At 39.1% G+C, this 16,102-nt stretch overlaps 1 protein-coding gene across 10 annotated transcripts in view; it reads left to right on the forward strand.

Annotated features, from left to right (window-relative positions):
* The window catches only part of LOC111331493 (semaphorin-5B), a 33,895-nt gene extending 19,598 nt beyond the window's left edge, over positions 1–14,297 (forward strand). For 6 of the 10 annotated variants that reach the window (XM_088740355.1, XM_088740356.1, XM_088740354.1 and 3 more), the window contains 19 exons: positions 360–459; positions 1,194–1,325; positions 1,980–2,101; positions 2,606–2,714; positions 3,119–3,176; positions 3,379–3,523; positions 4,822–5,018; positions 5,649–5,707; positions 6,180–6,259; positions 6,620–6,667; positions 6,782–6,858; positions 7,186–7,263; positions 8,004–8,053; positions 8,299–8,436; positions 8,757–8,978; positions 9,487–9,657; positions 10,183–10,329; positions 10,853–11,026; positions 12,258–14,297. In XM_088740355.1, the coding sequence (XP_088596481.1) occupies positions 360–459; positions 1,194–1,325; positions 1,980–2,101; positions 2,606–2,714; positions 3,119–3,176; positions 3,379–3,523; positions 4,822–5,018; positions 5,649–5,707; positions 6,180–6,259; positions 6,620–6,667; positions 6,782–6,858; positions 7,186–7,263; positions 8,004–8,053; positions 8,299–8,436; positions 8,757–8,978; positions 9,487–9,657; positions 10,183–10,329; positions 10,853–11,026; positions 12,258–12,631 (2,481 nt within the window). In that variant the 3' untranslated portion in view covers positions 12,632–14,297. The remainder of the gene's footprint in view (positions 1–359; positions 460–1,193; positions 1,326–1,979; positions 2,102–2,605; positions 2,715–3,118; positions 3,177–3,378; positions 3,524–4,821; positions 5,019–5,648; positions 5,708–6,179; positions 6,260–6,619; positions 6,668–6,781; positions 6,859–7,185; positions 7,264–8,003; positions 8,054–8,298; positions 8,437–8,756; positions 8,979–9,486; positions 9,658–10,182; positions 10,330–10,852; positions 11,027–12,257) is intronic. The other 4 variants (XM_088740359.1, XM_088740360.1, XM_088740361.1 and 1 more) reach the window with 4 other exon arrangements.
* Positions 14,298–16,102: the final 1,805 nt, after the last annotated feature.

Here is a 16,102-nt window from a genome sequence, read left to right on the forward strand (position 1 = left end):
CGTACTGGGGAATATTGACCTGAGGTTGTGGTAGCACAGACTGAGAGCAATAAACCCCAGTATGGCTCAAGCAAGGAAAGTAAGCAAGTAGTTTATTATCTGGTGCTTGGACCAAACTTGTGTATTTTGAATTTGCTGGCTTCTGCTACTCAAAATACACAGTATATGACTGCTGTCTTAGTTTATATGGCCAAATATTGACCAATATGGTGCAATAAGAACCAATCAGAAAGCTTGAATTTACCTCTGGATGTTCTGCCCTTATGGTAGAAACATGCTCATTTAAATGGCATTTTTAATTTTTTTTTTTAACAATTTTTCTGCAATAAATCACTCATTGGTCTCTCTGTTGCTTTCAGAGGACAAATTTGAATGCAGCTCCAGGCAGAGATAAGGAGTTTGCATCTGATGAAGATTATTTTTGCAGAGCGGATCAAAATGACTCTGCTGTTATAACAGGTTTGTGTGAAGATCACTATGAGTATTTAGGAAGGACACTATTACTGACACCAGCTTTATCATGCTGAATGCCATGCTGAATGCCCATTACTCATTACAGATAATGAGAAATCCTCTGGAAGTTTAATGCTTTCTGGACATGCTAATCAAGGGTGCATACAAGAAAGGATATGATTAATTATGAAAAAAAATTTTAGTTTTGTTTCATTATGTCTGATGTATCAACAACAGGTACGGTGACCATTGCAGGAAATGGACCTTAGTAAAGGTTCTATCTAGCCTGGAATTTGTGACTTGCTGTACAAAACTAATCTCTGGTTCTTTCATTTTCCCTTCTCCTCAATAACACTTCCTGTGTGACTGATACTGGTGACTATGTCTCAAAAGAGTTACTGTTAATGCTTTACACCCTAACATCTGTGGGCATCTTCAAACTGTTCTCCATACGTTTTACTAGGTGTTGATAAGGAGAATCTGTTTAATAATCAAGAACTTTAGTAGGTGATCATTTCCTTTATTCTCCTGACCTTCATGTGTGATTTGAGGTGATATTGCAAGGAGAAATTTGATGCTAATCACTCTTATGGGCCAATGGGTTAAGTAATGTTATACAATGATTCTGTATTGGGAACAACTCTAAGGGATACATGGGAGTTGTGGATCATTTGAGGTTGGGTAGTTAAAAATGGGTGATACCAAACTTTAAAGGGTTCTGCTCTGTTTCATTTTCACAGAACATGGGAGAGTCTTCAAAGGAACGATAAATCCTTCATCAAGATCAGCTTTTATCCATAGTCAAAGTTTTAAGCAGCCTGGAATTAGTGAAGTGTTCACTGATTTTTCAGCTGAAAGTGACTTTTTCTCTGGTAAGTTTGAAAAAATACTCCAGGCTTGATTTCTGCCACTCTCTTGGTCCAGTCTTTTTTGCTCCTCCCCTCACAGTGAGGAGGAGCGCAGGCTCCAGTTCCTGAACAGTGGCTGGTAACTGAGTCCATAAATATTCAGGTGTGAGTGATTGGTGTTATTTCATAATGCCAAGAGTTGGTGCAAACGAAGGGGTTGTAGCAAATGCAGATACCTTTGTTTACATTTGCATGCCCACCATGATTTGTTGAAGTCCACTCTAATGCATATATTCAAAAGATACTCAGTGTTGTGGCAGTGTAATCTGGTTAACTCTTAAAGATCCAAAGATCCCACAGTTAATTCTCCTCTCTAGCTGCTACACATTTCCTTATAAATTTATCACAAGAATTTGGTGTTAGATCAAGATAGCAACTTCTTTCTGGTAAGTTTGAGTATTCTCGTTATCTGTATGGTGAATGGTGTATGGATATTATTGGGAGAAGTTACATTTTAATCACATTTGGGAGGTAAAGGGTCAAGTGTTCATTGCACAATGTGTGCTTTCAATAGCTTAATTGGCCCATAATGTGATACACAACAACTTGCATAGCCAGAGGTAATTGTTCTTTAAAACTTTCTATGACCTTTCTATTTTTTGATTTTTTTTCTTTTAGATGTGCATTTTGTGAAAAGTTTCAGCATTGGGAATTATGTGTACTTCTTTTTTCGTGAGCGGACATTGGAATGCACAAGCTGTGGAAAGTATAAAGTCTCCAGGGTAGCAAGGATCTGTAAGGTACAAAAAAGCACTTTTTTTTTTTTCGGTAATCGTAATCACTGATGTACCTGTAACTACCTGTTTCCAAGTAACTGTGAAACCAAATCTACCTGATAAATTGCTGTAATAGGACATCTAATCAATTGAATAATGGCAGATAAATAACAGATAACACTGATTAGATATTACGATGTCACCAGTACTGCCCTGTCTGAGCTTTTATCAAAAATATTTTTGGAAAAATAACTGTCTCTTGTCCATTTGTGCAAGCTTAAACAGAGCTGGTGTAAGGCCCTGCAAGATGTAAGACAATACAAATGCAAGAGTAAAGGAACAAATAGAACTAGCAGTGGTCATATCATAACATGCTTCTTTAGGAGTTGGGGCAGGCCTGACTACAGGTCATGATCAAGAGCCGAGTGTTCTCCCTTCTTTCCAAACCTTACTCAGTCGTTAAGTATGTTTTATTGATGTTTGTTGTTTTGTCGAAATTCTCTCTCTCTCTCTTTCTCTCTTTATCAGGGTGACTATGCTGGTCTGGCAAAGCTCAGAAGCAATTTTTTGACTTACCAGAAGGCCAAACTTATTTGTACTGATGGAGGAGAATATCCAGTTTATTTCCATGAAATTCGTAAGTAACCTTGTGTATCTTAATTATTGCAAACTATTATATGATTACAAGAAGGAAAGTTGATGTTAAAGTAGCCATGGGGTGATATCTATGTGCCGTTTAGATTCACTTAACACTTTGCATCAGTATGCATATTCTCCATATTGCTCTCTATACATTTCCTAAGGTACTGACAAGGAGAATTTGTTTAACAATCAAGAGCTTCTTTAGTTGGTGATCATTTCCTTTATTCTCCTGACCTTAATGTATGATTCAGGGGTGATATTGTAAGGAGAAATTAGATGTTGGTCACTCTTATGGGTCAAAAGGAGAGAATACAATATATTTATATGACTTGTGAGAAAGTAATCATGTATGGCCTTACCTATGGTGTAACTGACTTTGCCATATTATTTCTTTGGCAGAGGACGTTTGGTGGGATCCAGAAACAAACCTGTTTCATGCAATTTTCACCTCTCATCCGTGAGTATTGAATAGGCTCCATTCTGCTCTTGCAAATCTAGAGCTTGTAATCATCCAAATAATGAGACTACCCTTTCATTACGAAGAAGGCAAAACAAAATAACAAAAACATTTGAAGGAAATAAATACCTTAATTACTGCAAGCTAGCTTATTTGCTTTCTAGTAATACCCATTGAAATGTTGTTTGACTTCCTTCTCCAGCAATGGCCCGCCGTCATCAGCAGTATGTGTGTACAATTTGACAGATGTCAATAATGTTTTCGACACGAGTCCTTTCAAGAGTAGAGAGGCAGGAAATGGAAAGTGGGTGACTGTGGAGAATAAATTCAAAGAGTATTTTGAAGGGGTAAGTAATAACACAGAAAACCCATTCTTGAAAAAAAAAAAAAAAAGAAGAAAAAAAAAAGAAAAGAAAAAAAAAAAAAAAAGAGAAAGTATGGTAACCTTTTCACCCATGGAGAACTTGAACTGAAGTCATGTTCCTATTGGAGGACCATGCGTTTATTTGTACAGAAGTAAGTGTAAAAAAAAGTCAATTTCACACCCCCCCAACCCATTCCAACCTTTTATTTGGTTATTTCTACTTCTCACAGCTTATCTGTATTGTATTGTTATTTATTTATTTATTTAATCGCTTTCACCATACTTACAATACTAAAAGGACTAAAATATACATATGAACAAGACACAGAAGAGAACGGAGGACAAGGGTGCAGGACACACAACAGAGCGAGGCTCCAAATTAAGTGTGCCCTTACGAGAAATACACAAATACTAACTATGTAAACAATAGACAGTGTAAAAAGTATATAAAAAAGTATATAAAATAATAAAAGCAAAAACGAAAACGATAGGAATAAATCCCTTATGCGGCCGATAGAAAGTCCTAATAGTATTGTGTTATATCTGAAAGGAGGAATTAGACAAAAATCACTTCTGGGAGGCGAACGGTTGATTATAAGTTGAAAATTAAAAAATTCCTTTGATAAAGACTTTTTCACTTGTATTTCTAAAATTCTCTGCGTGGAGTGTTGAGTCATTTACATCTACATGTATGTAAATTTGAAATTTGTTGTGGGAAAATCTACTATAATAGATATGTTTTGTGTCAACTCTTTTCTTCGCTGACATAAATATTTTCCTTATCGGGAGTGAAGTCAGCCTCTTCGAATTGAGGTTTCCTAAGTCAGCCCTTTATCATTCGCTCTGACGAAGGGCTAACGCCGGAAACTTCAGCTTTGAAAACTCTTTACGGTGGCCAATTTTCATTATCAACTCAGTTTATAACCTCATCGACGCAGCACCACGGTTTCTTCAGAAACTTATTCCCTTTATTCACTACGAATTGAGATAACAATAATTCTAATGCCTTGAAACAAACTGCATGAGTAGCTCTGTACACGCGCGCACATGAGTGCTCCCGAATTAAAACTTATCGCTAAATGAGGCGTATCGTCGTAGTCGCCAACTCCCCGATATTCATTTTTATATCCATAGACATGAAACTCATAAAAAAGGAATATTCGTTCAGGTTCCCAGCAGTACGATGGAAATAGAATGCATTCATTTATTGTTACTCTGCTATGCATTTCTTCCCATTTGAACATAATGAACATTGTCGTTTATGTTTATTATTTTCTTCAGTGCAAAGTAAACAAGAAGTACTTGGCTCCTAACCGTCCTCCAGCCCCAGACGGTATGATGGCAACAAAGAACATGAATTATCCTGTATATCAAGACCTCTTACACGATCCTCTTATGCGTGATCCAGTGCTACCCACCGGCTTTGACTCGGATCAAAAACAAGAGGGCAAAGCCTGGTTGACCAAGGATGGGATCAGGTTTGTTCACGTCGGAATGTGTAGTGATCTCTATTACCTTTCCTTGTGAAACATTTTATTTTTTTATTGATTCAATTTCACAAGATTTTATTATAGTAGTGTTTTAGAGCACTTTTGATGTGATGTTTTTAAAAGCGCTTTATTAATATGAAATTACTATTATTGTTATTACTATTATCATTATCCTTGTTGTTATATAGTCACTCTTGTCTACTGTCACGTTCACACGTATGTTGTCGTTTACTGTTTGAAAAGAAAAGCAGAACTCCTAAAATTTACGTTGTTCTGGTCTGGCAATGAATGTAACTCGTCAGTACGATCTAGTGAAAGAATCAGTTTTGCGAAGTACATTGAGTGCTAGGTATTTATGCGTAGAATATCATAGTGAGCAGTCCAATTGCTCTTGAATAAAACTCAGTTAAAGCTACCGAGGAAAAACAAAATATTCTTTAAAGCTAAAAGATATAAATTGGTTACCAGTGTGTCTTACCTTATCGTTACAACTACCTACGTAAGGATGACTGCCTGATATGTGAGCGAGTGACTGAATGTCACCTTAACAGGCGCCGATTAGTACTCATGGTTTTTTTGTTTGTTTACTTTGTTTTCTTTCTTTTTTTTTTGCGGTAGGATGACAGCCATTGTTCTGGACAAAGTTGCTGAACACACTGTTGTCTACACATCAACAGGTAAATTCAGCATACCTGGCACCTGGTAATTACGTGATAGAGTTGCACTACTACCTAGATCCTGGGTTTTAAGGTTCAATAAATCCTTTTGGAATTTGGGTGTGTTCAAAACAAAAACAAAAGTAATAATGTCAGCCAATCACGTAACTTATAAGAAACTCATGGTAAATATGCGCTAACGGTTCCAAGCGCGGGAACACGCGGGTAACAAATAACTTTTTATCCAAGGTCTTGCATTTGATTGGTCAGGGCGATAGCGTGAGTTCTCTTACCCATCAAAAATGTACCGTGAAGCATATCTTATTAACTTCTGGATAAGTTTCGAAACTCTTTGAAATTGCCCCAGATGTCTTTTAGGAGCGTTTATTAAGTTTTGTTGGAGAACTCCAACCCAACCTCATTTCTCCTACTTTGCCTTATCGGCATAAAGTATCAGAATGCCAGAATGCTAAAATAGTGATTTTTTTTGTAGATAGAGGATCTGTGCTTAAAATTTCGCAAGTTGGTGGCTCTCGTCGACCCTGCCTTCTCGCTGAAATCAACCTTTTTCCGGTAAGTATTGTGACTATCATTTGTAAGAAGAATATCCGTTGATCATGATTACTCGATATGGTCAATCGTTTTGTCTGTAGAGAACAGTTGTTAGTAGTAGTGGCTGGCATTTTCGATCAACAACCTGAGCGGAAGTCATGATCAGCGTCAGCGTCGAGGTGACTTCCGCCTCAACTGAAATTGTCAAATCGTCAATGATTGTTATTGGGGGACTGGACTCAATTTTGTAGAAAATACGGAAGTGACTTCAGTGTGACAACCTGCAAGTCGAAGTTTTGTTTTTCTTCGAAGTCGAAGTTAGCAGGGTGAACCATCTAGGTTTGCTGGATCTAAAATGGTCGAATTATTTATTTGTTTTAGGTTAACAGACAAGAAGTCATAAAAGCTATGACGATCGATCCAAAGCGGGTAAGATATTCCGTATTTCCCAGTAAAGGTGAATTTCAACTGAGAGCAGTTAAGGTGTATCCTTATAGGTTTATGAATGGTTGTTGATCGTTGAATTTTGGGTTTTATTTCCAGCATGTCCTTTACTTCGGCTCAAACACAGCACTGACGAAGTTGAGATTGGAGCAGTGTGGCAGTCACACACACCGCAGGTGAGTGGTGTGGGTCACACGGAAAATCATGGAGGATTTTTCGGCAGTTTCGGGAAATTTTTAAAAAGGGCTAGAGAAAATTTTGTACAATTACTGGGCAATGGTCTCTAAGCTCTTGCTGAGTGAACATTTCCTCATCCCCCACCGTCCCCTTCATCTCCAAATCGAGCGAGCTTCTTAACGTGAACTCAACTTAATGAGACCCCTGTTCTGCGGGTTATCTTGGATTTTGCTGGCTTTCCTAATGAGTTACCTCTTTTGACTATGGCTTAACAATGCGTGCGCAGTAGTTACAGCTTTATTTCTGACACCATCGTCGTATTTCAGGTCCTGTACATCCGCTTCTGATCCTTATTGTGCGTGGAACAAGGAAACCAAGCGTTGTGTTTCAGTATTAACTTCCAGGTCAGTAATATCAACAGAAAAGAATTTTAAATCAATTTTAAAGTGGGCTGTGCCATGTTTAGACTTCCCGGTTGATCACTTACGCTAAATTTTTTTAGTTAATAGGAGTTTAATTTTGAACTGTGTGAGGCGATTTTAAAACTCCTCATCCGGGGCTAAATTTCGTGATGTAACCCCTTTCTACCTTGAAATTGCAGACACCGAATAGTTTTGCCTTCGACCAAGGTCATGGGTTTCTCAATAAACGAGACGTTGAAAAAAAGAAAGGAACAGACTGCATTTTATGACCGGTTCCAGCCTTCGGCTGGCCCCGGTAATTATCTGACAGCGTCTCGTGCAATTTGAACGCAGTTAGTGTTGGTTGACACTGAACTTGAAATCGGGAAAGGGAGAAAAACTGTTGAAATGAATTTTCTCAATTAAAAGTTTCATTGTTAGTAGTACGTGGTCATTCACTGTCGTCTCCAGGCAGTCAGCTGAGTGCCAGGCCCTCATTTTTAGCGCCTCAGCACCAGCGCTTCTTTGCCGAACCGGAGGGGGGTCTATGGGATTTTACTGTTATTAGTGCCAGACTCCCGTCAAACATCTCTCGACTCGTCTCCAATCTTCCCTCGGACGGTGAAGGCGCGTCTTGCAGCGATGGTAATCGAGGGCTTGGTTGCAGGCTAGCTGAGTGCACCATGACGATTAGTGAATCCATCATGGGGTTTTAAATCCTTGCATTTTCGCACTCTTCACAGAGATACAAGCAAATTGAGACAAGACTTGAAGACTTGTCCAAAGGTTACAGGTTCGTGTCAAATGAATGTTTTGTGGTAAAAACTATCAACGTGTCACTTCTCCTTACAGTATCAAGATGCGACCCAGCAACCAGTTGATGAGAATAGAGAAAATGATCAGTAAGAGGGTCTTTTTAGGATGAAGCACCAAAGTCTTGAACATAATTTGTGTTATTTTCTTACTTACACCGTCAATCGAAAGGAAGGTCATACCTCTGATTACAAAATTCAATATTTTGTTACTTTTTTCTTTAAGGAGAAATCGCTTGGTCTTCTTGGAAAACTTGCGAGATCAGTGATGGAAATCTTTGTCGATGTCAAGTGCGTCCCTGCCAGGACAGGCAAAACTCCTCCTGTCAGGGTGGATATGAGTTCCGACTTGTAAACTGTACAGGTTTGTTAAGTGCTCTCCTTCTCCACCCTTGTATATTTCTGTTTTCCTTTTAGTTTTTGGATTTGGCAGTCCCTATTGTTTTAAAATTACCGCTGAACACAGACACTGAAGACTCATCATAAACTACACTATTATAAATAGTAATGAGGAGGTGCTGGGAAAGAGTAGTAAACGGGTGAATTCATTCAGTTCCGATCGAGGCTAGAACTGTTTCCCGCCTAATTTATGTTTTTGGGTTTTTTTTTTTTTTTTTTTAAGTTGTTGATGATTTGTTTACTTCCCATGGCCGATTTCAGTAGATTGTTTTCTATTGGTTTCAGTGGACATAAAGGTCGGATGGGAGGGGAGAGAGGCATGGGAGATGTATGGCGCGCAACACGGTAAATGGAGTGCATGGGACGCTTGGACAGAATGTGCAACGAAGGCCTGGGCTGGGGTGAGAAATCGGACAAGAACATGTACCAATCCAGTCCCTAGGAGAGGAGGTAGACCGTGTGTGGGAGAGGCTGTGCAGTATGAGCCCTGTAGCTTGGGAAAGCACGGTAAGAAGCAGTGGTAAATTGTCTGATGTTACTGTTATGATATCAGCACCTACAGATGAACAATACGAGTCCTTTGAGGTGTATGTAGTTAAGAGTTATCCTAGATAGCAATTTCTTGTTTCATCGGTCTTAACGGTTTCTCGTAATGACTCAGCTAGATGTCTGAACTTTTTTGAAAAACTTTGTGTTAGAGGAAACTTTTGTGTCCGGAGAAATTTTGTATTATGAATCTTTCCAGGCGTAAAAGAGAGTTGATGTTAACCATTAGCGTTCTGTTGTCTAGTAAATTTTGAGGCCAAAATTTATGGAAACATCAGTAAAAACAGCAAAATAACAACAACAACAAAAACAAACAACATCAACAAAAGCGTTCAGACAAGGCTTTGTACCTGTGAAACGCTTACGGTATTTGCAAAGAACCCTCCGAACTCTTTTTGTGCGTGTTTGTATTTTTGTGTTTTTTTTTTTTTTACAATTTTTCCTTTATCTTTATTTTTACGTCGATCAGAGATGGAAAAACGGATGTTGACAAACCCCACAAGATCTTTAAACCTATCGGAAAACAAGGGTGTTCAGTTTGAAGTGATCTGTAAAACCACAGGTTATAAGATATCGAACATCAGTGTTGACATAGTCAACAAGACGTTTGATTGTGAGAAGCAAACAGATCTCTGTGGAGGTAAGAAGTGTTGTGGAAAGTTAACACAAACCTCATCACGTCATTACATCATCACCTTATTGCGTCATCACGTCATTGCGTCACACGTCATCACTTCATCTCCAACAGTCAGACTGAGACGCAAGTTCAAAATCATTCACGACTTTGTCAACTGCACTCGCCTTTGCTTCAAAATTTTTATTGCTCACGATTATAGTTGCAGATCGCTCCATTTTCATTTCAAGCTATGTTCTGCTTTAACCACTGTGAAATGTGAATCACATCTTAAAGAGATGGAAGGCGGAAAATTGTGATTATCTTCTTCAGTTTCGTCGCTGGTGTGGTGTAGTTTGCATTAACTAAAGAAAAAACTCACTTGCACAAATGTGCTTGACAATTTAATGATAACCTTCATAAATAACCTTTGTGGAATGCTAATGGAGAGTGAAATTAACTACTAATTTCTGTTTAACCGCAAGCTATGTGCATGACCCCGTTGATATTTGAAGAACTTTGGGTAAAGTTGTGATATTTTTCCTGTGTTAGAGGGAGAATGGAAAGCCTGGTGCGATTGGGGTCAGTGCTCTGAGGAAGGATTTCAAATAAGAAGGAGGGAGTGTAATGTGGAGCCTTGTGTCGGGGAAAAGTTACAAGAAAGACCCTGCGAACCAACTCCATCCAGCAACTGTAAAGGTCAGCTGTAGAGATTGACTTTGTCATAGACTATTGCGCCAGTTTGATCTGCACTATACCCTCGTGACTTGTTCCGCTGGCCTTATTCCCGCTATGTGCTGCATGAAGCAACAAGGAGTGTGGAACTCCTTCCTATATGGGATGCTTGTTCCCCATTCAGGCAATCCACCAGCACCTAGTCAAATTCCTAGGTGAAGAGAGGCACTGTGAGTGTTGAATGTCGTGCTCGAAAACTTGACACAGTGAATCGACCAGGCCTCGAACCTGGACCTCTCCAAGCGAAATTCGACGCGCTCGCCACTGCGTCAGGGGTAAGGAGAGCATTTTATGAAACTGACTTCCCGAGCGATGTCTGAAATGATGGTTTTTTGGTCCCTCGCAAAAGGCATCTTTTTTTTTTACAAAGCGTGACTTTCGGAGCTCCTCCCTACCTGCGCGACGCTTATTGAATTTTTCACCTATCGCTAAATGGACGATAGCGGTGTTGACGGTTCCCTAAAGGGCTTTGTTTTCTCGCGGTTAGGTGAATTGGACACGGAGAGCTGGGACGAGTGGTCTGTGTGTGAATGTAATCACGGTCTGAAACTGCCTGGCGGGAGTGGTTTGAGGTTCCGGCAACTAAAGTGCCGAAGAGAGTGTCGCAACTCATCAGTTTGTCCCGATATCGTCCAGTACGGAACTTGCGATTGTCTTACTGGTAAGTTGGATCTCTGAGACGGTCTGCACAAACTTTACATTAAAATTGTGAGACATAGGAAAAACTTTTCAGAGAATTTGTTTTCGAAAAGAGCAGGAAATATGGCTTACACCAGAACACTTTACATATCTACCGACAACCATTTTGTTGTTGTGGTTGTTGTTGTTGTTTTTGCTCTGGGTCAACTCAGTTTGAATAAATTTCGTTATCTTTCGAGTCTTCGTCTAGACGGCAGTAGAGATGTCACGCAACGCTAACCCCATGAGGGCAAGGGGTGAGTGTTGTGTGACATCGAAAAATGGCTGTGAAGCAGATTTAAGGCGATTCTTTAGACAAAAAGTTATCGAACAATTTTTTTAAACTTTCCTTAAATCTTCCCTACCAATTTTTGTTTCGAAAAATACATTAAAATGATGGGTCACCGTGCTTGTTTAAGAGATGTGATGGGCCAAACTTACCCCATTTCTGCTTGTAATTGCACTAATCGCACGCTTTCTTTTATCAGTTCACGATACATTTTGCAGTAATTAGAAGCGAGGGTTTTTAAAGTAACACTTGAAAAAGTCTTTGATGGGTAGTAATTCTCGAACGTATGGAACCATTTGATACCTAATTTGTAGAAAAATCCTCCCGTAATTTTAAATGACATCGTCTCAAATTGTTCCTCGAGTCGTTGCTTTCAAGGACATAATTTGCATTCTCGAGCAACTAGCTTTGTGCACGCTTTAAGCCATACCTTTTCTATAGCTGTATGTTTTCTCTAATTTAAAGAGGATAAGTTGTACACCAAATTATGTAGTAAAAAAATGTAGGTCACCGTTGCTCGTTCAAGCGCTAAAGACAATTCTGCTCACTGTCTTAAAGGGCTGTAAATATTGCGAGTCCAATTTGAGATATCGTTTTAAGGGTGATCACGCTTACTGAAGACATTATCCAGCAAACAGGGAACGAGAATACAGAAACTGATCAGGCAGAAGTTATCTTGATCTATCAAACAAATTCTCTTAACTGTTTAACAAGGAAATGTGTAGTAGCCATAGGGGAGAATTAAAAGTCAGATTTTAATAGTTAAAGGGATACATGTATCAGTTTCCAACCGTTGGCGTGCATTGTTGGTGGTGGTAGCATGAAGAAAAACTGTGTTAGTTTTGCTGATCTAAATGTGATTTTTATTGCGAATCGGTTCAAATATGAGACAGATTTAAACTATATATCTGTTTTTTAATTGTAGCAGTTTCCGGAAGGCGACTTGACGCGGAAGAGACTGAAGGATCAAAGTTTGGAAGTGGTCACGGCATCGCCATCGGGTTGTTTTGTGGCGTTTTGCTGACTGTCTTTACACTTCTGCTTGTTAGATACCTCAAACGAAAACGAGAGAAACAACCGAAATCATATAATGTTCCAAAAAGTCCTGAAGGTAGTCCTCAAAACCGGGATTGTCAATACTCGCCAATTGTAAGAGAGAATGGTGTATCCTCGAGAGGTCATCCATCCTCAGAAAGTCAAAGTGAAGAAAAGAACAGAAAGCCTAAAACAAAAACGCGTTTACCATTTAAAGGACTCAGTGTGTTCAGAAAAGGGCGTGATCCTCCAAGCAATGTATAGCTCAGGAAATTAGACGGAGATAAAGTGTTAATAGAAAAGATGCGCCCTACTGCACCGCGGTCAAGGCAACCTACGACTGTTAATAGTCTTGCAATTGTCTGAATTCGGTGGGCTATCGCTCCCAGACAGACCTGCTTGTTGTTGCGTAAGGCGAGGATGGAAGGCTGTCAAATGTCTCGGTCCAGCGAACTAGATCAAGGAGTAGAGGTATTCAGTATTCTCAGTTCAAAGCAATCGTTGCCGAACTTGCATGCTAGGTTCAAGTGAATGGGAAATACAGCGTTTCCCCGCAGCTTTGGGGGAAAAAAACGATTCTTCCGTTGTGCAAAAGATTTAACTTGGATAAAACTGTATATTCTATATCGTTCGTGACCTATCGTCCAATGCGCAGTGTTTCATAAATACGTTAGTAAAGGGATTTAATCAGATATTTATTATGTAAATAGACGTTTAACACGTTTTAATTAGGGAAAGTGCAAATTTCTCGCTTACTTTCGTCATGTTTAGTTAGTTGTATGACGATAAATTGTTTTTATACTACATAGAACATCGTATAACGAAAGAGCTAAAACGCTGGAGTATGATTAGTCATTTTGCATCTTCTGGTCTCAAAACCTGCTCTACGCAAAACATAGGTGTAATTGGCAAGAAAAGAAGTTTTGTTTTGTTTAAGCTAGGAGTCAGACAAAGGGGATTTCGGGAATTCCCGTTCGCTACGTGCTAGCTGAGTTAATCTGTGAGTTAATGAAGAAACAATTCTTATTCTTATTCGTATACAATGAGAAAATGAACCCTATGGATTCGTTTGTCTCAGCCTATAGATTCTATCTACAGCAAAAGTATCCGCAAATATGATCAATTACAATTGAACTGTATGGAATCTCGCGTAAATTAAAGTGGAGGAAGTCGTGTGGCTCCAAGGTGCAAAATTTAAACTCAGTGTTTTGTGTTCATCTCTCGTAAGGGACAATTCTTGTTTGTATTAATTATATTGATTAGAGTGGAGTTTATTTTTGTAGGAAAAATGAATTAAGGGAGCGAACTTTGCCCCGATGATTTTCAGGTAGAGAGATTTCGGGCGAAAACCAAGATGATTAAACCATGGTTATCGACTGCAACTTGTCAGGTCTTCTCAGTAAGTCATTTTCGAATTACCGTTTGCCTCTTTTTCAAACGAGGCTTATTACTCAACCATTCGCACGAAAATGAGCTTAATTTGCTTGTGCGGAATGGAAAATTTGAATCATAGGCTATGAAAGGATGAGCACCAAAACTCGCTGTGATAGAGGCCAAAGGTAAAGCGGAAGTTGACTATTGGAATGGTAGTTATCATTGACAAGGTATTAATGCCTGGTTCTACGCCATCAGCTTCCGTTCAAACGAGGGGAAGACCAGGTACTGTGAAGGGCCATGAAACTGCTCCTCTGCAATAGCCTCATTATTTATTGCAGAATTTTTTCCGTTTAAAGGAAAGTCATTAACAATGCTCTCCCGAGTGAGATTTAGTTTGAATAAATGCAGTGTTTGATTATAGAATTCGCTACGTATGGATTTTTAAATACTCATCAATTGGGAAATGTTTACGTTCCCCAAAAATCTCTTTATATTACTGTTTTTATCAACTGATATGTATTATTGAACAAAAATTAAAGTTTACCGCAACCTGTCTCATGTTAACGTTGCTTGTACATCTTACAAGTAGTCGGATAGTCGAGGAAAAAAATTTACCCGTGACAATTTTCCTAGCCCCGCGATACTTTACCAGCTACCAGCCACAATAACTTACGACCATTTATCCGTGACCATCGACCCGCGATAATTTACCTGCAACCCGCGACAATTTACTCTCGAAACGCGACAAGTAGATCCTCACTTCGGCATTGTGTGGTTTGTGAACCACACAATTTTTTGCTTGTTTTTTTGCTTTAATTTTTCCGCGACCCCCGACAATTACCCGCAACCATTACCCCATGATCCGCGACAATGAAGTCCTCTCCCGGTGATATCATTCTCAGACCATGCATTGTTCAGAGGAGTTGGCAGATTGCTCTCAAGTGTGGAGGACGGTGAAGAGGAAGCTGAGAGGAGCGCTATGTCTTTTGGGGTTTCACCCAATTGGCACAGAACCACACTCTCGATTAAAAAACACGTTAACCTCACGGGTTGCGTTATTGCCATCGATGTTCACTCAAGAAGAGGTGCTGAAATTATGAGGCGCATTTTCATTAAGAGTGAAATTGGATTGTTTGGTTATCAGAATTTCTTTGGTTTAGCTAAACAGTACTGGCACAAATGACGTCGACTTGAGCTAATAATTACCCAGGAAGGTCTCAATGGGGTTAACCCATGGCCATGTAAAGGCCAAAAAATTTAGGCGTTGAACGTGAAAATTTACAAATTTTAACCATTAGTCGCCAAAAAGTTCATTGTAATGGAGGTTTCTGGACATTTTTTTAACAACGGAAAGAAAATTTTAACCTTTAGCTGTAAAATCCATCACCCCATTTAGACGCCATTGGGCTGTGGGCCGATCCTGTCGTTTTCTACAGTGTCTTTGTCAGGAGGTTCTCAAGGTACACGAAGGACTGCGACGCGTGCTTTTTTAGTTTTTTTTTTTCCTCTTTTCATTTCTTTCTTTCTTTTCCTTTTTTTACCAGTTACATACATACTTTATCGAGACTCACTTTGTTGAGTCTTTTCGTATGAAACATATTGAAAAGTGTCTGCTTAAAACTACTACTTTATTAATTGATAAAGCGTATGAACGCATCACATCAATCTAAATACAATAAAATGATAACTAAATAATCGCTAATGTGTGTGTGTGTGTGTGTGTGTGTGTGTGTGTGTATGTATGTATATGATAAAAGAAATTGTATTAAAACCACTTCCCAGTTTCAATTAGACGGTCGCGCAGAGCAGCCCTGAATTTTAAATTATCTAATTAACTATTAATTTCTTTTGTGTTCTTAACAAGTTGTCGGATAGCCCATTCCATTCCCTTGAACCCCGAAAGTAAAATGCCCTTTGTTCCACTGCCAATCTACATCGGGGGTCCACAAAGTTGTAACATCCCCTAGCCGTGTGTTCTTGTTATGAACTGCTGAGCGTTGTTTCTGCCCATTAATTTTTATATCATCATGATCAATCTCTTCAGACTGTTGTTTGGATTGTTTCATCAGTATCGTGATCTTTTTGCGCCACTAGAAGATACTTTAAAGCAACAATGTTTATCGTGCTGTGATAATGTGAAGCGGTTGTGAGCTCCACTTGTTGATCGATCGTGTCGGGATCAAGTCCGCACCGGATCGTGGAGAAGTCACACTAATGACTGTTTTGTTTTCTTCATTTTTCTTGTTTCCTTTCTTTTTTACCAAACTTTCCTTGGCCCATAACGGTATACTTTAACTTTTCATTTCAAATGCACTCTTTGTCTCTCGTTTATTTTCACACCCAGCTCATTAAGACTAG

The sequence above is a fragment of the Stylophora pistillata genome, chromosome 12, assembly GCF_964205215.1.
Source record: "Stylophora pistillata chromosome 12, jaStyPist1.2, whole genome shotgun sequence".
NCBI classification, from domain to species: Eukaryota; Metazoa; Cnidaria; class Anthozoa; order Scleractinia; family Pocilloporidae; genus Stylophora; species Stylophora pistillata.